The sequence below is a fragment of the Dromaius novaehollandiae genome, chromosome 4 (genome assembly GCF_036370855.1).
Source record: "Dromaius novaehollandiae isolate bDroNov1 chromosome 4, bDroNov1.hap1, whole genome shotgun sequence".
Lineage (NCBI taxonomy): Eukaryota > Metazoa > Chordata > Aves > Casuariiformes > Dromaiidae > Dromaius > Dromaius novaehollandiae.
Window position 1 is genome coordinate 5848943 of NC_088101.1, and position 25932 is coordinate 5874874.

General features: G+C 41.2%; 2 protein-coding genes across 16 annotated transcripts in view; both read right to left on the reverse strand.

The window, feature by feature from the left end:
* The window catches only part of GTF2E2 (general transcription factor IIE subunit 2), a 28917-nt gene extending 21488 nt beyond the window's left edge, over window positions 1-7429 (reverse strand). Inside the window, exons 1-2 of one of the 3 annotated variants that reach the window (XM_026116354.2) lie at window positions 7308-7429; window positions 6458-6624 (exon numbers count right to left, since the gene is read on the reverse strand). In XM_026116354.2, coding sequence (XP_025972139.1) covers window positions 6458-6620 — 163 coding nt within the window. In that variant the 5' untranslated portion in view covers window positions 6621-6624; window positions 7308-7429. Of the gene's footprint in view, window positions 1-6457; window positions 6625-7000; window positions 7115-7145; window positions 7270-7307 lie in introns of those variants that run through there. The other 2 variants (XM_026116355.2, XM_026116356.2) reach the window with 2 other exon arrangements.
* Window positions 7430-7559: 130 nt separating this feature from the next.
* The window catches only part of WRN (WRN RecQ like helicase), a 48797-nt gene continuing 30424 nt past the window's right edge, over window positions 7560-25932 (reverse strand). For 6 of the 13 annotated variants that reach the window (XM_064510281.1, XM_064510287.1, XM_064510280.1 and 3 more), the window contains 14 exons: window positions 23088-23258; window positions 22912-23006; window positions 21146-21221; window positions 20916-20989; window positions 20091-20144; window positions 19105-19186; window positions 18711-18823; window positions 17192-17306; window positions 15740-15865; window positions 13558-13720; window positions 12241-12455; window positions 10693-10764; window positions 9979-10122; window positions 7560-7995 (listed from right to left, as the gene is read on the reverse strand). In XM_064510281.1, coding sequence (XP_064366351.1) covers window positions 7873-7995; window positions 9979-10122; window positions 10693-10764; window positions 12241-12455; window positions 13558-13720; window positions 15740-15865; window positions 17192-17306; window positions 18711-18823; window positions 19105-19186; window positions 20091-20144; window positions 20916-20989; window positions 21146-21221; window positions 22912-23006; window positions 23088-23258 — 1623 coding nt within the window. In that variant the 3' untranslated portion in view covers window positions 7560-7872. Of the gene's footprint in view, window positions 7996-9978; window positions 10123-10692; window positions 10765-12240; window positions 12456-13557; window positions 13721-13956; window positions 14224-15739; window positions 15866-17191; window positions 17307-18710; window positions 18824-19104; window positions 19187-20090; window positions 20145-20915; window positions 20990-21145; window positions 21222-22911; window positions 23007-23087; window positions 23259-25932 lie in introns of those variants that run through there. The other 7 variants (XM_064510285.1, XM_064510284.1, XM_064510283.1 and 4 more) reach the window with 6 other exon arrangements.

Consider the following 25932-nt stretch of genomic DNA (forward strand, 5'->3'; position numbering starts at 1 on the left):
CAAATGAAAAGTTCAGCTTCATTCCTTGGAACTATCCTCCAAGATAGAAAGAATTTGCTTAATTTATAAATTAAAACTTCCTCCCAAATAGGAAAAAAACTCAAACAAGCAAACAAACAAATTCAACTGACATTAATATATAGCGAGTTCTTCTAATCACTCCCATGGGGAGGTGCTATGCAGATCTCCTGTTTTCTAGGAATGGCAAAAGAGCCCTGCAGGCCTTTGCACCATGCAAGTACCACACATCAAGAGTTGAAAATTATTGAAGCTACTGCATACCTTGAAAATTATCTTTGCAACCTTTTTGTCTCTGTGTACACTTAAAATAATGAGCAAAGCTCTTCAATTACACAAAAACTTACACTACACAAAGCACACACTGATGCAGTCATTCTTGAAACGAGCATTCCAGAGTAGTCAAACTTGTACATTTTGGTTCGATACTTCCTTGAGCGAACACGTACGTATCCAGCAACCTGTCTGTTGGAGGTGTGACCACTCACTGAGATTAAAATTCTTTCTTTGCATGCACTTCTTATAAAAAAATAAAGACTGCATGCAAAGAAAGAATTTTCTTTAATTTTTAGTGCACTGATCAAGAAGATGCTGGGTTTTTTTATTTTTATATTTTTAATCCCAAACTGGAAGAATTTAATCTCAGTGAGTGGTCACACCTCCAACAAACAGGTTGCTGGATACGTACGTGTTCGCTCAAGGAAGTATCGAACCAAAATGTACAAGTTTGACTACTCTGGAATGCTCGTTTCAAGAATGACTGCGTCAGTGTGTGCATTTAAAAAAAAGCTCTCAACAGCTTTGTTTTTCTTTTTCAGCCCAAAAATCTGTGACGCTGAATACAATAAGACAACTCTTCAAGAATGGCAACCTTCAACACCACTCACTGGAACGAGACTACATCCATTTACCAATACTTGGGCTTTCAAGTGCAAAAAATTTACCCTTTCCATGATAACTGGAATACAGCCTGCTTTATTATTTTGATTATATTTATCTTTACTGTAGTTTCCCTGGTGGTGTTGGCTTTCCTCTATGAACTGCTAGACTGTTGCTGCTGTGTGAAAAATAAAACTGTGAAAGACCTGGAGAACGAACCCAATCCCATTAGAGCAATGATGGACAGCTTCAGGAAGCGCGAAACAGAACTGGTGTAGGAAGGTCTGATCATCACCACTTGAAGAACATTTAACATCTCCAATGAAGCCTCTTGAACCTGACAAATGAGCAAGTCATGTGCTTTTTTTTTTTTTTTTTTTTTTTGGCCCTTAAATATAATTAATAGCAACAGTTACCATTTTATCTCCGGATGTGAACTTGAATAATTAGCGAAGGCTTTTTGAGTGCTTAGCAAAAGGACAATCTGTTGCAGTGCCATGGGGGAAGAAAACATTTTTGTTTTTAAATGAACTTTTGCTGTTTACGTCGAATTACTAGAGTAGATTTGTTTACCTGAACCAACAAATGTTGCTGCAAGTGTTTAAAACCGTTGTTTAATTGGAGAAAATGTTTTATAAAATTGCTCAGCAATCTAATCATACACAGGGCAAAGACGCAGCACTGTCCTCCCACTGAGGTCAATAATACAGAGACAAGGAAGATCTACAAGAGAGAAGGGGAGGAAAAAAAAGTTATGAGATAGGAGGCTTTGACAGCAAGAGATCCCAAGAGATAGGAGAGGCTTGAACGAATTCTCACCTTCAGCAGCTCTTCTTATTCCAGGTTCTTTGCTTTTGGAAAAGAGGAAGGTGGGAGGAAAGTAAGCCAACAGGAAATCCATCCCCCAAATGTTAGTCTTTCCTAACCTCCTGCACTAAAGTATGACCCCTTCTCCCTGCTGTCCAGAGAACTGCTTTCCCCTGACTTCACATTCAACCTTTTTATCAATTGCTGGGTGTTGAAAGCACTAATACACTAGCTTAAGACTACCCTGCTATTTCCACAAGAATACACAGAACTGACACTATGAACCAGAAGAAATAGGAGCATCTTTCTCCCTCAAGACCTCTATGGCAACCACCCCACTGTTGTCTTCGGGTCCAGAATTGCACAAATCTTCTCTTATGCTTTACAAATTACCTAGCCATTGCTCCTGGCTACAGGGAATTAGACAGGCTGGATATATCATTCACATCTCAACTTTTGAAAGCTGAACTGGAGCTGACCCAGTTCTTGCCATGAAACACGAGCAGACAGGTTGCAGACCTCCCACACTAATGACAGTAATTCCACCCAGCTTGCATGCAGTTTTCATCAGTAGACATCAACACACTTCACAAAGGAGGCCACATCGTGATAAGCCTCATGCTACAGATGGTGGGATGGAGGTACAGTGAGAAGTGACTTCATTTTGCACAAGAGAATCTCAACATACTCCATCAGCCTGCAAATGCATCCCAGAGTTCACACACAAACCTCTCTTTCTCAGCAAATTGACCATGTTACACTTGGACCATCAGTTTTGACCTCTAGCTCACCAGATTATTTTTCTTTTATTACTGTGCCACATCTACAGCTTTTAAAACCGAGAAGTTTTGCAATTACAAATAACCACCATAATACAATGGCATATCTGTCCAATCACTGGCCATCAGTACTGGCCAGTAAGTCACACATGCTCCTGGTCACATAGAGAAGCAGACCAGTGAGAAACATCCCAATCAGACCAGACAGGTTTGTAAGACAAAGTATTTAACGGTATAAAAATAATAATATTCCTGTTGTTAGGGAAACAAAACTGCCTAGCGGCCAAACAGAAGTAGTTACGACACTGATCTTGCAGTCTATCCATGTCAGAAATACTTTTGCACTATGGTCAGTACCTGTAATTATCTCTTACTTCTTCTGAGAAATGCCTTCTCTCAGGTTCAATATGCTCAAGCTCCAGAAGATCTGGACACACCAAAAGACTTGCGATTTTGACTCATGCTTTCCTTGGTTGATGAGATAGAGTCACAAGGTACCCAAGCCATTGCTACACAAACAGCTACTCCAGTGATGCGTCTGGAGAGGGAATCTTACTCCTTCAATCACAAAATGAGACAACCACCACCACAAACATTCATCTCAGCCACACAGCGGTTAACTGTCACTAGTACCAGTCCCACATGCAGAGAATGCTTTTAGCTAAAATCAAACCGTAAACACAGTTAATGGAAGCTGGTGTCACAGATAAAAGACAATTTAAGACTCATGCCAAGATATGTGATGAACATGTTAGTGATGCGAATGTCTTCTGCTATCAGAGGACACTAGGAAGATACCTCACTGCCCTCTGCTGTATTTGACAAGGTCAACCCTGAAATATTGGTGTCTTGCTTAAGAGAGGCAAAAGTAGTCATTAGGACATACTGAATTAACATGCCTGTTTCCTGAAAGTGAACATTCCAAATAGCAACAGGATTGTTTTCCACTTACGGTGTTTCTACACAGAACATGTATCCTCACTGCACACAAGAGGGCAGCATGCATGAAGTAAGACAGCTAGCCTTTGTTACACTTGCATCACATTCTTACACCCCCCCTGAGAAGCACACACAGTGAAGACTCTTGGGACTCATTTCAGCTACATATTTACACATCTGTAGAGGAGGCTGGGTGCCTGCACAAGGAATGGAAGACAAAAAGATGTCTTGCACAGCCCTGGGCCCTCAGTTCTTTCCCGCACACAAACTATGCCAGAGAAGCAAAACTGTCAAACACAATCCTGGAGATTTCAGCTCTTGAACAAGGTTGGCCTGGATCACCAAGACAAAGGTCTTTTATTTAAAGACTGAGGCCATAATCACACCTTACTATTGATCAATAAACAAACATATACGACCCATTTCCTTTATTTTCCAGTTACTCTTCCGAACTGAACTGAGTAAGCAAAGCAATTCTGATTTTTTTGGCTTTGTAATAACTATCCTCATTTGGAAAGTTACAAAAAAATCTCCATACACCAGGCAGATTAGCCATACGGTCATTTGAAGATTAGTGTGATCTCAATGCCCCTCCTCCTCCAAAAAGACCAGGGCAGGTTCTATGAGTCATAGAATCACAGAATGATGAGGAACCTGCAGGCTCTACAGACCCAAGGACTACAAATGCTAACATGCAATCACTGGGACATTAGTTACGATCGTCACAGATCTCAAGGGGGGATTCTTTAATAGCCATTTTTACTCTGTTTCCCCAAGACCAATCTTTACCACATGCATATCCTTACACACGCCTAACAATCTGGTGATTCGAAGAAAAAGCAGGGTTTGAACTAAAGGACTTTGGCAAACAATTGAACTGAGATTCCAAAGTTTGAAATCAGCTCCAACATGTGACTCTGGTAATTATTCAAGACCTCTATCCATCTACAGAATGGGTAAAACTGCCACAAGCAATGCAAGTCACCTTGTGATGCCCACAGTTAATCTCGACACTTGTTCTGAAACCATTCCTAAGGAGAAATTTGGTTCACTCATTCTCTGTTATTTTTTTTTCATCCTTGCTTCTTCTGTAGTAGTATATACTCTTCAGGGAAACTCAAAAGGAGAAAACCAAAAGGAAACTGAACTCATTCCACACAAAACATTATATAAACCCTGAAACCTTTCTGAAATTATCCGAAATGAAGCCAGCAGCATAAAAAATAAAACCTGTTTCCTCATAGCCACATGATCTTATTTGTGTTAAGCTAATTATTTTACGACTGCAAAAGCACCCACAGAAATACACAGCCCACAAAATCACAGAAAAGAAGTTACATTTTCTTCATCTACCTTGCTGGTTGGCCACATACCTACTCAAATCCTCCACACCAGTTACATTTGAACTGTCTGCCTTCTTCCTGCCTCCCCATCCCTTTTTCCCTGAAAAACCCTCTTGGCCAGGATAAACAGTTTAGGATATTCCATATACGATTTGATTCTACTAGTAGATGGCAGTGTGGCAAAGTGGCTGAGGGAAACCTGGCCTCTCTGGTGGGGCAGTGTCCGGGTTGCAAAACAAAGCATACAGCGGTTGTGGAAATCCGCATGCTCTTGCCTAAGGTAGAATACAATCCTCTTAGGAGCCTAGAGTCCAGGAACAGCCTCAGTCAGAGCAACGAGGGCAAGTGGCTTTGGTACCAGGACAGCGCCATCAAGACAGAACAGCTTCCTGTTGCACTAGGTACACAGGAGCCTTGCCCAGAACACCAGAGGGCACAGACCTCCAAACTATCACTGGCAGTAGCAAAAAGAGAACGGCAGCTCCGTGTTAGATCCCATACGCATACGGAGAAACACCTGCCTCCATTCCTTTTCTCCTGAAGGAGTTTTTGAGCTTGTTTATATTTTTCGGTATCAAATGACATGCTCCAAAAATGAGCCCTTCTGCCAGGGCTGGACAGAAAAGTATCTTCATTTATTTTAAAGTGCCTGGCTGAAAACTTTATTTGGTGGCCTAAGTGCTGTGAAAAGCCAAAGGTACATAACCTCCTTACTCTTTCTTCAGGAGTGGAGAAGCTGCTCCACTCCTCCCATTGTCCTTGACATTTTTCTCTGCTACTTTTAGTTCTATTGTTTCCTTTTTGAGTTTAGAAGAGCTGCACACAGTATTCAAGATATGAGCATGCAATGGACACACACAGCAGCATGTTTTCTGTTTTAATAATTCCTGACTTTTGATTTGCCTTTTACAGTTTTTGCCTTATCAGAAAACACTGTTTTCAGAGAACTAGTCACAAGACCTCCAAGTTGATCTTCTCGCACAGTAACAGCAGATATAGAGCACACTGCCGTGCATACACAAATCGTTTTCCTACTGCTCCAACTGCTGCACTTCTCATTTACTCATGCTATTTTAGTGCTGTTGTATTAGTCGCTTATTTGGTACTGAGACATACGTTGTCAGCATCACCATCCTAGGGAAACAATCAAACTCCTAACTGATGCAGACAGAAACCTGCAGAAGTCCTGGCATTTGTGAATGAAGACTTTTCTGAGGTAAAACAAGAATAACTACTAATCACAGTATGTCAAGTAGGACAAAAATTACATCTTGTGACAGTCCATGACTTTCAGTTTACAGAGTTTTAAGCTCTCTCTTACCAGATTTTTTGGGGGGGGGGGGTGAAGGAAAGGGGTGCAACTGTTACTACTTATCTAGTGGGGTCTAGTGTTTATTGATATTCACAAACCAAAGCCCAGCTTCATCTGAAGTAATGTTTTGGCAGTAACCCTTCTTCCAACTCACTAACAGCCTGCAAGCCACAGGACAAGGCCTGACCTGTATATGTGATAATAAGGATTTGTTTTTCATATTGTGCAAATGAATTTCTTATTAAGAAGTGAGAATTTAAGAGCAAGAAAGATCACAGCTGCTACCAGAATTGACAGACTGATTCATGCTAGTAAGTTAGAACTCAGAGGCAGACAGCAGAAAATGTAAAACATCTGTTAAGCAAGACATTTTCACCAACCTGTGTTTTGTTTTGAGCTTGACGAGCTGCCTTGTTCTACCTTTGTCTTCTTCTTCTTCGAAGATGAGGAGTCGGAAGATGGCGCTGGACGTTTTTCTACTGCTGGTGTGGAGAGGGCACGCTTTTTGAATAGCTCTCGCTCTCTGAGCAAGCTTGGATCCATAATTCTGTTAAAAGAAATAAAGATTAGATAGAGTTAATAAAACAGTTAGAAGTATAGACATCTAATTATAAAGTTGTTTACTTTTAGTCTTTTTCCTTCTTTTTCCCTTCACCAACTCTTAAGAAACTGACGTTTATGGGAATTTAAGTGTCAAAACACTACTCTCTTTCCAAACGAGACACTTAGACCATAGAATATACTTTCTGAATCAGTACTCAACTTCGTGTACATTTCCAAAAATACATGCAAAGCCTACTTGCTTAACACTGAGCTTCCATCTTTTTTGTCAAATCTGTTTGTTACAGTTTTTTTGTTGTCAAAACTGTAAAGTTACTGAAATGAAAAAACTTCGGCGGCAGCACGACCGGCCGCCCTCATACCGGGAAGGAGTCCAGTTCAGCGGCGCACACCCCCCTTCCCACGCGCAGGAAAGGGAGCGGCGGAGGCCGCCGCGCAGCTTTCCCGCCGCGGCCCGAAACCTCCCAGCACAGAGCCCCCGCCGCCGGCCCGGTGTCCCAGCCACACCGGCAATCCTCCGCCGCCTCGCACCGGGCCGCGGACCGAGGCCGCAAACAACGCTGCGCGGAGCGTCACCAGCCCCCGCCACCGGCTCCGAGGTAACTGAGGCACGCGCGCCCCTCCCCTAATGGTCATGCCCTTCCCGTCAACGGCCTCCCGCGCGCTCACCTGCACGGCCGAGCGCGAGCGCAGCCCCAGCCCTGCCGCCTCCGCCTATGGGGCCATGCCGCCCTCCCGGCAGCCCCCGCGCCGCCGCCCCGCCCCGGAAGCGCAGCCACTGTTGCCGTGGCGACGCGCTGGCTACACCCCGTAACGGCCCGCAGCCCGCCGCTTTTCCGCAAGCCGGGGGAGCGGCAGCTGGAAGCCCGCCGTGCACAAAACAGGCGGCCGCTCCAGCACAAAAGGGACTCAAGCCACGCCTGGCTTTTTTAAAATTATTTTTAACTATTTTTTATTCCAAAGTCTTTCGACAAGAAATTTCACACAGTGAAAAGCTTAAACGTACTTCCGAGTTCAAGGGAATAGTGGTTCTCGCAAGGAAGATGAGCTCAAAAAAGAATGAGCAAGCTGGGAAGCACTGTGTCTTCTTTAAACACACAGGAAATTCATTTAGAAATTCAAGTACTGCGTCCATTATTTAGTACACCTTAGCCAGAAGGCTTGCTATAGTGGAGGGGAGGGGAGAGCAGGGGGGGTTGGGGAGGAAGACAACAAAAAGCCTTTGTGACCACAGTCAGTTAAAAAGTCCTCTTCTTGTTTCTGCTTTCAGTTTCTTACTCTTCTCAACGGATAAAATAGTTGCCCCTGAGGTTCCAAACCACTCTGGCACCTTTCTCTTAGAAGGGAGGCTTGAAGTCTGGAAGAAAAAAACATTTTTTTACATATATAGATAGATAGATAAAAAATACACACACATACTTGCACGTGCAAAAGAAAGTTTAAACAGTCTGACTGTAACCTATTTAGTTCTATGCTCAAAGCCATGCTCATCAGGAGAAATTTAGGTGTCCACAGCATTCCTGGAAGGCTTGTCACTCACTTAAATGCAATACCTTTTTCAAGTAGTTCAATGAACAAGAATCACACAACACTAGCAAAAAGAACCAAGCCTTAGAAACATTTAACTTGAAGGAAAAAAATAAAAAAAAACCCACCCACCTTACTAGCATACTTTTTGTTACTGAAACCTTCAGGAATTGCCTTAAACGCACCAACCAACCAAAAAGAAAACAGAAAACACCACAAAACCCCCCATACCTGTCACAATAGCAAAGGCAAGAACAGCAGATACTGAACCTAACCTCTGAAAGAGCTCAGATGCCGGGGGCAGGGGGAGGAAGAAGAGACCACGAACTTGGATACCCAGCAAACACCCACAGAGGTAACAGTGAGTGCCTCTAACTGATTGTGTGAGGTACTCTTGTATCGCTCTCCCTACAAACATAAGCAGCCCAGCCAAACTCACAAGTAGTATATACCCCCCCAAGGCAAGGCTGAACATACCACATTCTCTGACTGCTGCATCTATTGTTTTCACTGTGGTTGTAACAGCTATGGCAATACAAAGTCATTCATTCCAGTAAGAGCTTACAAATGGAAGGTAAATTTCTGCCAACCCTTCAGCCATCAGTGTTTAAATAATGCAAGACCCCATCTCCTTGAAGCCTATCCTTCCTCAGGCTGAGGTGAACAAGACTGCTGGCAAGCTGCCGCAAGGAAACGCAACAGGAGGCCTGATCTCAAGAGGGGAGAGAGGTTGATACAGTTCCTGCAGCAGAGGTGTGTGCAGAAAGGCTCCCAGCCAAAGCTCAGGTTGAAGCAGGAGGCATGCACAGACTATTATGCTGATTACGCTTTGTTCCTGGTTCAGAACAAAAGGGCTTTACTCAGAACAGACGTTCTGGATACTCTTTCAAGCTATGACCAGCATATGAATAAGGAAAGATTTGCAGGAGTTGAAACTCAGTTGAGCTTGCTGAAAAGGCATGTATTCCAAGACCTAATTTTCACAATTCAATAGCCACAGAACAAAACGAGGCCTGGGGTGAGGTTTACAACTAGGGTTACATCTGGTTTCCAGAACTGGGGGCATCTTCTATTATGTTACTACCACTGGTGAAGATAGAAGCTACACTGAAGCAGCATCTCTGCCCAGGAAAGCGTCAATGGATTCATTAACATAGAGCTGAACATAGATGGTCATCTGAAATGAGTAGTGGTTCAGATCAAATAGCTGCTGTGGTGTTCAAAGAATTACACAGACCCAACAACTTCAATCACAGATGTCTGTTGATAAACAGGCCAGATTGCATGATGGTTTGTCTGCATTAGGTTTTGCACTTGCATCAGTATCCCAGCTTCAAACTGGGCGTCAAGGCAAGTAGTACCAGGAGCGGTGCTGCTCAGAGCAATACAAGCTCCTTTTAGACAAGCACAACATACATGCTTATGAGATTTCTTTTCATACAACACCAGTGCAAAAATCCTTAATGTGGTCAACGTGCAATCTCACACCACCTTCTATGTGAAAGAGAAAACCTAGCCAACCATTCTCTAAGCACTGGAAACCTCTTCCACCAGAGGGCTGACAAGATCTACTGGGGAAGAAATTTTCTGAAGTGGTATATTCAGACACAAGCAAGAACAACAGAAAAGCAGAAGCTGTCATTACATCAAACATTAACAAAAGAAGCTGGTTGGCAATTCAGGCCAGGCCTTTCTGTCAAGGTTTTAGGCACAGGAAAGAACTGAAATACAAGCTGGGATTTTGGTTTAAGATCAACATCCAAATCATCAGATCTGTACTCTATTCAGAGCACAAAGCTACAGGCAATCTCACCTTTGGCTGGCAGTCAGGAAACAGTTCCTCCTCATCTGGACTGAGGGCAGACTGTTTCCAAGACGCCAATGTAATGGACATCTGACCACCTGCTGCACCTTCTTTACTATTACCAGGCTGGTTGTCATCCATGCTCTGTACAGGCTTTCCATAGGAGAGTAATAAAGCAAGCTGTTATATTTATCACTGCATTAAGACTGCAATCTGTATAACTAAATTAAATTGAAAGTTATTTTTAAAGCAAATTAATCTGTAATTCAGAAAGGAGATCCAACACCTCCGCTTCACAAGATGACTAGTATTTCTTATCCATTTCACCCAGTAAGACATGAGCACGTGAGGTGCATTTATTTCATAAAGAAGGGAACTGGAACTTGTACTTGAGCACCTTCCGTAGTGGACGACACTTCCTCCATCTCAGTGGCTCTGAGAACTTGAAATACTTGCTTTTAACTCAGAAATGCTGTTTTCAGATGTGTTTTTCCAGCAAAGGGATTAGTTAAGAATGGAGTAATGGGCACAGATATATTGATTTCTCTAAGCTCTTATGTAAGACCTGTTGCCTAGCATGCAATGGGGCAAAGTTTCAAATCGTCAGCTTTTCAGAACAACCAAAGCTGAAGTTTTAGATCAACTACGCATCTCAGTCTTTCTTAAAGCATTGCTAATGGAAAGTGTATTGCATGTGTTGTTACAGGAAGAACACCTATTTACCAAAGCTGAGGGCACCACTTGCGGATGGTTTTTTTCAACTCCTTCCTTCAGTGTAGGCTTGATCAAGTTACCCTGTAAAAGCAGCAGTAAGGAAAGCTGTAAAAATCTGAGAACATTCATTAGCAACTTTCAAGGCTGTTTGCTACAGGGAGTTATTAGAAGGAGGATATCTTCTGAAGGAGATGAAAGTCAGTGAAGACTATCTGAATTAGCTTTTGGATTCCCAGTCTACTCATTTTTATAATATTAATTTGACTTTTAATAGCATATCATTCGTGTTATTAGCTGCAGCAGCTAACCATAACAGAAAAAACAGAAGTGTAATTATAGCTCAAGCAATTGAGCTGCCAGGGGGTCAACTTTAGGAAAAAGAAAGTTCAAATATGGACATTTTGAAACCAAAAAAGGGATCAGGGAGGCAAGAAAATCAATTTGGCAAAATGGCAAGTTTTGAAAAGTTATTTGAATCCAAGTTGAAAAACTCACACCCAAACCCCTGTAAATAACAGACATTAAATCCTGGCACAGGCAGCAAAAGGATTCATAGTTTGGAATTTCTTTTTAGCAATCCCATCATGAGCTACTCAGTGCAGGGTGGCCTTTTGAATAAAGTGCTGAGCTAGGACTTGGGAGATGGGTGGGATATTCAGAGGCCAGCTTGAAGCTCAGAAGGCCAGCTTAGCCTTCCTCAAACAGCAATTAAGAGCTCTTCATTTTCTGCTCTGAATAGAGATTTCCTCTGGGTCACCCGGACTTGCAGCTTGATGCTTTCTGTTGTGATCACAGCTATGCCCAGCAGTCTTGAGGCAACAGAATCACCCATGAAAGATTGTCAGACAATTCTGGCAGGCATCACCACTGGCTTTCTTACTTTTCTGAGCTCTCCTGGAGTCTTATGGCCTTCTAGGCAGAAAAGCAATCACTTTCCCCACAAAGTACCAATGCATGGAACTGAGGTGAGGGCAGAACATGGACTTTGTGGTTACAAAGGGTCCAGCTTTTCAAGGGTTTTCATACTGGGGAGAACTTTGAATTTCAGCTTTTTCCTCCACTGCCCCAGCTACTATAAATTTTAGGGCACTTTTCACATCCCCTTCCTGAAGGGGTGGAGGACAAGAGAAAGTGTTTATCCCTACCCTCTGGGATCACTGTTAAGTCGCAGTTGTGATGCTCAGAGGCAGTGGACCACTAAGTATCTGGATCCTTTCTGGATTGCATGACCAGGACCCACTATATACAAGCTGACAATGCCACAGAGGAACAGCTCAGCCCAAGTGCCTAGCTGTGGTCCATTTAGTATGTCTGCACAGGGGCAGCATCTGCCATCTTAGTTCAATAGTTTGCAAGGGGAACCCTCTGGTTCTGGCCTGAGCTTTGCTCAAAGAAAGTGAGGCAGTCTTGCTCAGAGCTGCAGGAAAAGCAGAACAGGAAGACGGAAACACTAAGTACTCTTCTGCAAATGCCAGCAACATAAAGTGCTTTCAGCCTGTTCGTACAAAGGCAGAACATGCTTTTTACAAAACCAGTTTTATAGCTGCTCTTACTAACCTTTGTTTCAGTCCCCAAAGTGTTTTCCCTGCTTGCTTCATCTGCTCCCATTTTTTCTTGATGCCTGCCTGACCACGCCAGGGTCCTTTTGTTGCTTGAACCATCCCGAGGCCTACTTCCATCCTCTTTCTCCAATATTGCAATAGTCATCCTGATGAGATACATTTCAATATCTGCAGGAACCAGCTTTCTAATTGCTTGAATTTTGGTTGTGTCTTTTTTTTTTTTTTTTTTTTTTAAAAGAAGAAAAGAAAGAAGATAGATAAATTGTTTTTAAATCCCCCTGCCCTTTATTCACAGTGCTTCTATGCTGTAACAAGCATTTGTTGTTCCTCATTAAAGCACAGCATAGATTCAGGCATGGAAAAGGTTAAGAAACAAAACAGTGCATGACTTCGGCCCATAAGAAAACAGCATATGAGCTTGTGGGGTAAATTCCCAACTCATTCATACTCACACAATCCTACTGTCCTTAAATTTAGTCTACAAGTATTATAATCATCTGCCTCTAACTTGCGCCTCGCTATCAACCATGTTCTCTTGAGAGGCGGACTACATTAGTTCAGACTGAAAAGTCCTCATCTTCTCCCATGCTAGAATGGAGAGCTTGCATGGCACTAAGTTTAAGCAAACAGAGTCTGGTTGGGCCAATAGCTGCTGCTGAAAAGATGCATCAATTAATCTGCAATATGAGAGGAGTATGGAAGCTAGGTAGTCAGAAAACTCTGGAAACCAGAGTAATTAAACTACTGGGGCATGATTGAACTTCAAGTCACTCATTCTCAGAGCCACAGCTTAGCGTGTGCTCATCTTCAGCCCCTGAACTAACCCAGGGCACCAGATCACTGCGTTAAGATTGAAACTGCTTTTCCTGCACTGATTCAGTCTCCTCATCACAAACAAATAACTTCCAGGGAAGTTTTTTGGAGAAATTCTACAGATCTTAATAAGCATATTGTTTGCAGATGCCAGAGACATGTGACCAGGCTGACTTCAACTTGCCTGCCCTTTAGTTGTGTAAATATGGATTTAATTAAGAATGATGCCTGGATCTTTTTGACAGTTATAGAGTTGAGGAAGGATCTGTAAAGGGTTACCCTGCTTTGCTCTTCAATGAGTCAAGATTCTTATTTCAGAAGATAATCTTGAAAGGACAAAAGTGCCCTTGACATTGCCATGCTCTGCCCCGATACTGCCACGGGCCTTCCAAAATGATGGGTTCTACCTAAAGAAGCAGCAGTGTTGTCATATTTTTTCATTTTTTTCATCTGTATGCCACTGTCATTAGAAGCTTCACATTAGGGCTGTGATTCTCACCTGAGTCAATGGGAGGATTATGGATAACATCAGAAACTATCTGTTGAACTTCCAAAGTCAAACCTGCTCGTTCCAGGTTGACAGGGTAGCCAGCTTTCATTGCCTGGCACAGGTGAGTGCCAACCTCAGAAAGAGGAAGAGATCTGCTCTCACTTATAGTCCGCTGGGGAAACAATGACAGAAGAAGTTAAGATGACAGAAGTGTCTGAAATACAACTGACGGTCCAAAGCCTGGCAAGCTCTCATTCCCAGAGTGACCAGGGGATGCCGGCACTTGTCAGTGCAACAAAAAATTTAAAGCACTTAGTTACACCCAATATCACTGATTTGTTTCCCAACTTGTAAAGAGCATTTTTCTCTTGAGGTTATTACTTCTATAACTTGAGTGCAATGCCTCACCTTGAATTTATTTCAGATGTCAAGGGGTTCTACACAGGAAGGATTCTGTGTGACCACCTCTAAGGCTCAGAGCCCAAAGCTTTTAGCCTTGGTCAGACAGCTAGTCTGGACACCTTGGTATAGCGGAAGAGACAAGGAGGTGTTCTTTGGTATTATCCTCTTGTATCCTTATGGTTTAACTTCACTCCTGTGGCCTGTTTATATCTCACGTTCCTTGTGCTTCAGGATTGTCACTATCATCCTCATTCCACCACGTGGCACCTAAATCTCAGAACACAGCAGTTTCTACCACATAGGAAATGAGCGCTTTCACCTTGTAAGTTAGAGCATTAACCCAGCTTCTACTTCATGAGGTATTTCTTTGTTAAAGCCTCAGATGTCTTCTGCTAAGTAGTCCTTCATCTACACCTGACCTTCCAGGGGCCTGTTCAGTTCAGGACATCAGTGTAGAACATGGCTAACAGTGCCAAAACAAATTCACATCCGTTCACATTTTCACATTTGTTAAAAAAAAAAAAAAAAAAAAAAAAAAAAAGGGGGGGGGGGAATTGTCTGAAGGTATTTGCCTTGAAGAGAAGCATCTCAAACTTTTGCTACCTAAATTTGGACTTTTTCAAGGATAGATTCCAAACTGATTAACTTTTCTTCTTTGGAAGAACAGCTTTCATACTTCTACTGACTTCTCCCCCAGACAATACACATCCTGTGCATATAACAATCAGGGTTAGTAGATATAGAGCATCAAGTTACGAAATAATAAACTATACAATTGCTTCTTGTTAATTAGTGCTTAGTTGCACTTTATTTTAGTGACTAACTGACAGGGTTTACCCATACTCTTGGGAGGGGCAAAGCACAATTTGAAGCAACTTGTTTCCTACTGCAGAATTAAAAAGCAATAAGTAAATTTAAAAAACTGTTTACAAACAACTCATGATGCTCATCTTCAGTGCCACTGAGCACATGGCACAATGCCAATTTAGTCACATGCCCCACAGCACTTAAACAATTTAGATGTGACAGGTAACTTGACCAACTTTTTTCCCCACAAGAAACAGCTTTCAAAATCTGAACTGGAAAGCTGCATTAATACTTAGCCTTTTAGTTTTGCACTCAATCTCCCTATGAGCTTTGTTTCTCCACATTCAAGTCTTATGCATAGAGATAGCACAGGCAAAGGGGATGGGAGTTTCTTCTCTCAACCATGGACAAGGTTAGTGAGACTTATCCTAGTACTTGCTAAAAAAAATGCCTATACACCGCCCTACACTTAGTGTCCTTTCCAGCAGAATACTGGATCAAGAGGTTTTTCCCTATATGCCCTCACTGCTATAAGGAGAGGAAAAAAAAAAATCAGGAATACATGGAACAAACAGCATTTTTTAAAGCAGAAAGCTATACATCAAAAAAGCTAAATTTAAGAGAAAGAGTGGAGCAAAGCACAGTGCATGAAAGTACTGAAACATGCCAATAAAATAAGTGTAACAATTCTGCTTGAGGCTGTGCCAGTCTCTGCAGGCACTATAATAAGTAGGGAGCTGGGTACTGTCTTGCAGTAGCCTTGTTCACAGCAAGACCAGTTCTTCATATTTTCGGGCTGGTCAGTACAGGTGAGTTATATGAGCTACTATTTGCTAGCGAAGATATAGCTTCAGTGCTTTAAAGAAACCCTCTCCACCACTGCACAGAGGATTTAAGAGCATAAACTTGCAAGTCCCTCACCTGCTAGACACAATATCCTTGCTGTTAAACAAGGAAGAGACCTCCATAGGCAAGAACTTACCAAGGACAGATTCTTCTCTTGGAACAGGACATATGTGACATGCTCAGATGGAGAGAGCGCTCCAGCATGCTTCCAGGGAGTTGTTTCTTTCTGGTTTCTAGATCCAGACATAGGGAATGCATCCATCTAAACGATATAAAGAGGATTTAGGAGCAGCCTCCCCTGTGTAATCTGAAGGAGTATCAGAAACAGAGTCATTCATTTTTGAGGAAGTTTGGGGTTTGGCACTCCATATTCCCCTCCACACACCCACACACACGGGGGGGGGGGGGAGGGGAAGGACATCTACATATATCTGCCTTAATAAAACTAGCATGGGGTTATCCAAGGGACTTGCAAACCCGCCCCTCCCCACCAGGATCCAGGTAAAAACGAAACTTTTTAGTTAGTAATCCTAACATACATATGTGGAACTATTTCATCAGAATTGTGATAATCGGTCTGCTGTTTTGTATAGGAAATTCCCTCCATTTACTTTATTTTTTAAACTTATGCCTGACAGACACATACATGCATGCACAGATTTCTTTAAAAGTAGAAATGCTTTTGGTCCCCTTACCTCAGTCCTAACAGCTCAATCCATGAAGCAGAAAGAAAACTCCTTACAACATTAAACATGTTGCTCTCAAGCATGAAAGAGAATTAGTATTACTGCTCTACCTGCTTTCCTAGGTCTGTCTGCTAGCCTGGACTAGAAAAATCCTTCTAACTCTACATGCACATAAGAATTAAAACCCCAAAGGGAAACTGCTTTGTAGTTCCTCCCACACTCTGCTCCATGCCCTCTCCCCTGGTGCCATCTCTTGCCATAGTGACCAATGAGGAAGGCATAGTAAGAGATGCCACTCTACAAACTAGCATGGACAAAAGCAAATCAACTATGAAAAGAGAGCCAACTCAAGAGTGTTCACAGTAGCCAGAAATCTAAGCCATTCTGCCAGGCTCCCAAGGATTAACTTTGGGAAAGCAAAGATGAGCCCTGCCTTCCAAATCTTCTAAAACAATAAACCAGGGTGAAGGTACATATCCTATCTATTCAGTCTCCATCCCCAAATCAGGATGACTGACTACATGGTTGAGGTAACATGGCACCTACTAGGTGCTCACCCAGGCTAGAAGGGCAGTGTTTGTAATGATGTTCTAGACTATGAGGATGACAACAGCAATCCAGAACATCAGCCAGGTCCAGATGTCATGCTCAGGCCAAATGCCTCACCCTGGTCTTTCAGGTACCGATGCCACCATGGAGGTCCACTTAAGCAGGAGCTAAGAGTTCTAAGTAGCACACTCCGATTTGGGAAACATACACAGGCAAGGATAATATAGTTTAGCTGCCATGCTTGGATGGGACAACTGTGATTAAAAAACTCTGAAGGAGAAATCAGATAGCTGCAGACCACATTAGTTCTTTAAGGCTCTTGGCATGGTAGCAGACACTTTGCTAAATCCTACCTGCAAATTATTCACTTGGCAAAACTCCTTAATTTCAGCAAGGAGAGGAGCCAGTATGGTAGATTTTGCTTCAGGTACACCATCAATTCTCTTCACATTCTCAACGGTCGTAGGCCTGGTTCAGGGTGAACAATAAAAGTAATGGAAAATTCCTAAGCTGATGCTTTGGAACATCAAGTGTCTGTGAACAACAACATGCACGTTGACCACAGATCTCTCAGTCATTACTTGAAAGTAGTAGTACTGCACTGTGATCATCTCTGCAACTAAGGAAGTCCACTGTTCGCATTTGTGTCATGAAGCTTGGCCACAGCAGGTACCTTGAATTTACTGCTTAACACTTCATAGGATCAATTAACCACGTAAATCTTATTTTGTTCTTTCCTTCCAAGAGTGTGTAAGACCAGAGAATTTCCATGGAATAATAAAATACACATTCCCAAAACAGTTATGTAACATTTTAGCGGCTGGGGAAGGCATTTCACATGCATTACAAACCGAGCTGCCCTGCAATACCCAGTCTCACAATGGGAAAGCTGAAGGAATTTTGTTTGTTTGTTTCCTTTTCATAGCTGCAAGAGCAACACTAACTTGTGCTTATTCATTTATGCTACAGAGCTACCCACGGACATATAGGAGACACCTCTTGACTTGTAGCTTTTGTAACCCTTATCAGGATAAGAACATAGTAAACTAATTAAAAAAATTGGAGAGAAAGTGAGAAAGGTAAGAATCAGTACAATACATAATCTTTCCCTCTGACTGGTCAAGTCGACAGGAAGTTTGGTTAAAACAGCATATGCAAAGTTGGCTTTTTTTTTTTTAAAGCTACAATGAAGATGCAAGTCTGATGTCAGTAACACCATCTAACTCACACAGTTGAGTGGTCTATAAGGGTATTACAGTAAATGAAGATCCTCAGGAAAAAAGCTGCTGCTCTACCAATGAGGCATGCTCTCTCAACAAAATCAGGAAGGGGACTCCTGAGTTTCAAAGCACAAGCCAATGAACAGATTATAGTCAGGTGTCAGCAAAGGAACAGAATGTTTGACTGAAGATACCTCCTAAGCAGAAATACCCATGCCCGAGTAGTTCACACATTGAAAGGAGTCATGTCAGCTCTACTACTCTCATTAATGTGCAAAATCTCACTGCTCCTCAGGCCTGTTTAATGGGGGTAGTATCATGGAACATCAGGGGAGCTTTCCAACAACAAACTAACTGCCCATACAGATTTGTGACATACACAAGCTCAGAGAAATACAGCAGATGTGCTCTTCTCCCCCTCCCCCTCCATTTTTTGGTAGCGCTAGGTTCTCTAACAAGCTGGAAATCTGCTAACACCTCTACTGATGTAAAACCTAACTGATGTAAAACCTAACTGAACTTGAAGCATATATGGGAACACAATTCTCCAAGCCACTGACACTGCAGAAGTTGCATACTAGCTTAGTTTTATTTTACTGACCTGGCTTGCAATCTTTTGCCTTTACATAACATGCATGCATGCAGGCCTTACCTTATCTGGGCCATCTCCACCAGGATCTTATTGGTTGCCAGGACAGCTGGAGGAATTTCCTTCTCATTAGCTAGCTTCTGTCTAGCTGTCAATAATTTGCCATACAGGGCAGTCTGTGAAGAAGAGAGCCAAATTCTTTAGATCAACCACATCAAGAATAACTAAAATAAGAAAAAAAAAAAACCCACCACACATTATAGCATCCCTCGTCTTTCCTAAAATATAGAAAGCCAAATACTGCAACCCATTAACAATCTTAACACATTTAAATTCTCCTAGAACTTCTGTTCAAAACAATTTTCTAATATTAAGAGCTGCCCAGCCCAGCTGCTACAGTACAGCAAAACTGTAGTTTGACTGCGATTCACAGATATCCTTCTTCTTTCAGACTTACCTGTAGTTCTTTTTCTCGAGATGAAACAACAGATTCTGTGGACTTCAAAGGAAAAGATTTGACTGGTGAGCGCACAGGGACACTGATGAAAAATAAAGCAGCGCAAGGTCAGCACTTGTGTAGCACCAATTTATTCATGTACTCTACACAAGGCTGTGGGAAAGCAGCTGCCCAACTCATTTTTTTGTGTGGTGATCTGGCACCTCATGCTAACAGGAGCACGGACACAGGACTTAAGCTGATTAGGGCAGCATTAGCTTTAGACAAAAGTCTTTTGCAAGCAGATCACAACATTACCCAGTGTTAGCATTTTCGTAGCATTGCTACTCTTTTCAATGACAGCCTCTAAGAAACGATGTCGCTTTTGCCCTTTGTATTTTTTGCAGACAGCATCTCAAAGCCAAATCTGACAGATACCCTGGTAGGGCTGATCCTATACCTTAAAAGTAACCTTTTATTGTACAGAGCTCAAGCAGATGATGAAAATTGCAGTTTTGTGAACAAAGCACCTATATCCCTACCTGCAGCTGGATTCACATATTGTTAACAAAGGCGTGTTCTTACAAGCCCTTGTCCGTTCATAACATTATTCTGACAGCATTCCACAAGCAAAATCTTGCATTTTTCCCTTATTGCTGACAGTGCTGATCCTGGCCAAACAGAGCTAATAAGTTTAAAAGCATCAGTAGCAAAGACACAGCTGCTGTGCTGCAAGCAGAATTAGTTGTTGTTAGTGCTAGACACATCTGCACAGAGAGTGGTGTCACAGCAACCAGCCTATAGGCTCCTATTGTTACGGAAACCTCTTTAATAAGACTGCTATTGTTGTACTGCAATATTGCAAGCAGACAAGCTAGAATAAGAGCATCTTCTCCTTGATTTACTAAGCAAAGTGCGAAATAATACTTGCTTTGGAATGTAGTTGACCCTAAAATGATCTTTCCCTGTACAGCTGCAGTGGTAATTATTCAGCTTAAATGACATACCTATTTTCCAGTCCTCTGCCAGCATAAGGCTGCTTGCCTGAAGCAGTAATACAGCTGTTCAAAAACATAAGGTGGGTTTAATCTGAAGCGTCACACAAGCTAGGAGAACAAATTTCTTTCCCTGCTTTTTGCGGAAGCTTGTTTTATTTCCTTTGACCTCAGTAAGCCTCAACTTCATTTCATTCATCATCAGACTAGTGTAAAAAGGCAGAAACCCATACCTACACACTCACTATTATATAAAGCATATATTCAGTTCTGCCACCTTTTGAAGTCAGGCACATGCATTATATTTGAAAATTGTTTGAAAACAATTATTCCATTTCTGATTTTAAGTCAGCACAATTTAAAACTCATTACACTTTAAACTATTACCAAAGATGACATCAGTTGAAAATACAGGGCCCAGTAAAAAGTACCCAATTTAAAAGAAGCTGCTATACCCCCTTTTTATTAACTTTTTTTTTCTTTGCTAGTAGACTTGAAGCGCTTCCAGTGAGAATGTTTGCACTTCAGTGGTTAATAAAACTTGCTTTGCCTGTGACACACTAGGAATATACTGAAATTTAATACAGCTTGCCAAATTCTGCAAAGCCTGTTAAATGTTATAGTAATTCAACATGTTGAAATATAATACGGTGCACTGCAAGTTTTAAAAGCTTGTCTTTTTTTCCCCCCCTTCTAAATATCAGCAACTTTTAATCATAAACAGATGTATTTTATGGTTGCTTCAAAGAGGAATACTATTTTAAGGGTCATATTACAAACAGTATCCCTATTACATAGTTAAACCATTGCTAACTGGTTTACTTTAGAATACTGTACCTGTTAAGTGCGTCATTGCTTCCTGCAGAAATTTTACCTTTTCTTTCATAAGAAAACATTTCATACAAAGACATCTATTAAAAAGACAAACAAATGCTGATTTAACAGTCTTTGCAATGCAGTTGATATAAGCAGCAAAACATTAATTTGTGAGACCATAATACAGTTAAAACTGTTAATACAAGCAACAGTCAGCAACAGAATGTGAGAAGAATTGTACTCCCACAAACCTGTTTGACTGGTGAAAACTTTGTTACTTTCCCATCTGGGGAGCGCTGTTCCAAGACCACAACTGAAGATCTACTGCTGTAAAAAAAATAAATTCAGTCTTACTGGAATCAGACAGACAATCATTTGTACAGTGAAGCTGCCACTTAAAAAAAAAATTATGTTGCTAAGCAAACCAAACTGAACTTTGTATAGGGAAATTTTTTTTTTGGGGGGGGGGGAGGTGTCAATGAAAATTCTTATTGATTTTCTTAAGGATATTAAAATCACCATTCTTTAGGGAAACACTGAGGTCCTCAAAGATTAAAGCATGCTAGAACTACTGGAACTTTTTACCAGGAACAAAAATCTAGTCTTACAGAAAACAAAAAGATTTTGTTGACAGAAACTGAATTTTTATGACAACACTGTCTTAAAAAAAAAAAAAAAAAAGAAAAGAAAAGAAAAAAAAAAGAAAGAAAGACAAACCAAAAAACCCTACTTTTAACATCGCATTTCTGGAGAAAATCAATACAAGCTTTCTGCTGTGCACTAAACTAACCACACAGCTTTCACTGCTTCTTACTGTTTTAGAACAAAGAAAAGTTCTTCTTCTATAGGACCCATAGAAAGTTGCTAAAAAGAAAAAGGCTACAAAAATGGAAAATTACAGAAAACAAAACAAACTGGCATTCTATCTCCTAGTATTGCTAAAAAAATGATAATTAGAAAAAATCAGGTAATGACAATATAGACACCTGAAAGGTCTCCATTGAAGAACTTAGTCCTAAAGTTATTTGTTGCCACAGCAAAGTCACTGCAACCTCTGGTTCATTATTCTGCACCTCAAAAGATTTGGCCAGAATTGGTATTTGTGAAAAACAGCACAATAGAATTGCTGATTATTAAATGTAACTGGAAGTGAAAGATTACAAGCAAAGCTTCATATGCTATTTTGTTTCAGCAATATACTCTCTGCAGCAAACACCTGGCAACCGCTGGAATAAAAATAACCCATTTTGACAGCTATATTCAAAGACTTTAAATAATTGAAAAATTTTACAAAAAAATAGAAAATACACACAACACATTAGACATTTGCATTGAAACAATTCTTGTTACAAAACAAGCGTGCAGTACCTAGCTTTTCTGCTTCACATAGTTAGCTTATTTTTATGATAATGTTGGTCAAGTGCATAACTGGGAAAACAAGCTGATAACTGCTTTAGTTCCAACATGAAAGACTTGTGGTGTAACGTATCAGCATTAAAAGGAAAGTAAGTTTTAATGGATTTCTAATTTTTTTTTTCTTTAGCCAATTCCTTTCTGATGGGGAAAGTGTTTCTACAACACACTTTCTATCTACTCATAATAATTCAAAATGAAGAAACTCCATTTTCTAAATAGCTTAGGTTGGGGAGGCCAGGAAGAGATTTCTGTGAATTACCTTTCCCCACACAGTTTCCTGGTTACACTATCATTTGATTAGCTGCACTGAAGACCTCAGTGATGAGGCACTGTCAGCTTTTAAGCAGTGACGTGCACTTTCAGGAGCACTAGACAACATGTTACCTTTTGTATCACCAGTTATTAGAGGTCTCTGTCCTGGCACTCCTGCCAACTTTTTTTGTACCCTGAAACTGCCAAAGGGAAAGTTTTGGCTGGAAAGTCTAGTGTAGAAGTCCCCTGTCCAATCTAGCCATTTCCAGAAGCAAGCTTAAGAAACAGGCCGTCTTATGTTAAAATAATATGAAAGGAGCATTCAAGAGAACATGCATGCTATAATTACCTTCTAGAAGGTTTCCTAAGATTTAGGTCTTCGCTAGACTGTAAGAGAAGGCTTGGACTTGAGGCAGATCCAGCTTTTAAAAGCCAATTTCTACCCTGTAAGAAACACACCATATGGTTTAGCTATGGATTGCTAAAGAGAAGTCTCTGATAAGATTGTTTTACAACAAAAATTACCTTCTGGGTAAGCACACATATGTTTGCAAACTTGCTATGCCCAGAAGCTTCTCTGAGGAATCCCTCATTTATCAACTGTTGGCTCAGTGATTTCCACCAACTCTCTGGCCAGTCTTTTCCACTACCAAAAAGAGCATGTCTTCGGTATCTGTCTGGCAAACGTTGAGAATTCTGAAATTATCAGAAGAATTGGTCAGACCTCTCCAGTTTTTGTGGAAGAGGAGAAAAAAAAAAAAAAAAAGAAAGAAAAAAGAAGGAAAAAAAAATCCAGTATAACTGGTGAACCAAAAACCTGAGAGAGAAGGAACACATCTCCAAGAGCATTTCTCCACAGAACATTTCTATAAAACCACAAATCAAAGTATTTTATTCAAATTTCCATAATAGCCATTAAGATAATCTCACAACAGATGAATGATGAGACAATAAATCATGTCCTTGTTCATGTCACCTGAGCAGCAGTTGCACCTAACCTAATCCACTTCTGGGCTTTCTGCCAAGGCATCAAGAGATCACAACCAATGACTTACTTTTGTAGTAAGACCGGGGATAAAGCTGCACTGAGATCATAGAGCTGTTAAACATCTCACATGGAGGAGCTTACAGGAATGACCCAGCCTTCAATGGCAGGAAAGAAAAAAATAACCCAGCGCCGTTCATGCTTATCCATGCCAGGGTAATCAATCTCACATTGCATGAATTTAAACAGGCATTTACCTCTCTTTTCTTCAGTTAGCAAGTGCCTTAGAAAAATCCATGAGCGCTGCTTAAGTCGCAGCATAGGAGAGGGATGCTGAGCCATAGGAGGAAAGGCCAGCCAGCTCCGGCCCAGATGAGGTGCTCCCAGAGGTGGGGGGATAAGAGAGACATGAAAATGGTTTAAGGGTCATCTTCCCTCTACTCCCTCCCTGGAGATCTCCCTTAAGAACTGAATGGCAAGTTCTCACACAGAGATAAGTTTCAGCATGTGCCAGGCAAGCTTCACACTTGCTACTTACAATCAGAAAAGAAGATGCCATTTTTCATGACATAAGACATTAAAGCTTTTTGTTAGTTATTTAAGTAAACTGTTTCAGTAATTTCCACTCTGTTGCAGAAGGCAGAACACATAAAGCTAATAGACCCAAGCCACATAGGAAGGCCTCATGGCTCTGATGGCGGACATGGTGAGCTGGCACCCGTTCATGCCATTCGTGCATCTGTGATGCAGGTTCGGCAAGGATGCAGGTTTGGCAACCCTGGGGATGGTTAAAACAAAGGAGCTTGACTAACAATTATAATCCTGAACAAGAGGAGACAGTGGGGTGGAAGCTTGTCTGCTACCATTTATTGGGCTGGTTGTTAAAGTAGGTCTTCTAGACTCCCATTAGAAGTTTTATCAGAACCCCTTCATGATGTGCACCGTACAAATGCTGAACATGTCCTTCCCCAAAAACTCAGCTTTCTTTATGAACCAAAACAAAGCAGGCTGATACAGAGGTGCAAAGGAAGGCAAGTAAAAGAAAAGCAGGAAGGACAGTGGTCAGCTCATGGTAGCCTACGGATCTCTGTAATATCTCTAGGAATCACAGTGAAGAGCACTTCAGCAGAGAAGTTCAAATAACCAGGCAGAGAGCTCCTCTCCAGCACACACAGGGAGAGGAGCAGGAAGAGGGGCTTCTTTCAGACTTTTAACAGCAGGGTATCGAAGCTGAGACAGCCAAGCTGGTAAAAAGAGGCCATATTTTAGAAGTTGGATTTGTTTGTTTGTTTGTTTTAAGTAGTATTAGTATAAAATTTCAGTCAAGCAGCTCTTTAATTCAGAGGTTCCGAGAGAACCTTGTTGGTTTCCATGGCATGACTCAGCTTTCAAATAATAAGTGAAATCTGATCTCTCCTGTGGTCTACCTGAAGACCGTTGGAGGCCACCTGGACTTATCCATTGTTAAAAAGATACTCCTAAAGTTAAAAAGGCCATCTAATTCTCCATAAACTGTACTCAAACTTTTAAAGCAATACACCAGTCATGTTCAGACAAACAGAGCATGTGTAACTTGTAGACTATCTCATAGATGTCACCATGTTTTTTCTAGAAGATGTTAGAAGTGATGCAACAAAGCAAACAGACACACCTGTTTTTATGTTAGCCAGTACTGGAGGGAAACAGTGACTTAAAAAAAAAAAAAAAAAAAAAAAAAACCACTTATTTACACTGCAGATTTGACATGATCTTCAATTTTCCCCAATAATGTCTAACAAATTAACAACCCAGACTACTTTAAAATCTGTAGGCATGTTTTTTTCCTAGATACATCTGTGATAAATTATTAACAAGTTACTTTCTTAATAAAAGGGGGGGAGGAAGGATGGCAGCATTCAGCTAGTTTTATAAAGAACTGCAGGTGATTTCTTCCAGGCTGAAAACATATTTGAAGCACTTTTGTTACTACTCCCATACATTATTTCTGGAAAGTTTCCCCCCCTAGTATTTAGAAAGCTTTCTATTTGAAGATATGTATAAATCTTTTATATTCATTTTTATATTAATTCTAATATTCTATTTCCTATCTCACCACCCCAAGCAGCTCAGCAGTACTAAGGCAGAACACAAAATCATCTGCTTTATTCATACACCAACAGATTACCATGAAAAGATGCATTTGTTCTTCACTCTGAAAATGCCACTTTTTTCAGGATAACAGAAATAGTGGAGAAGCAACTTAGCCACCTCTGTAAAAACATCCAATTCACCATAAAGAATATGAAAGCTCAAGGCTTACTGGAAGACCTTTAGTACTTCTGCCAATATGTGGCTTGTCTTTTACGTGTCTAAGAGAGGACTGTCAATAACCAATTCAAACACACT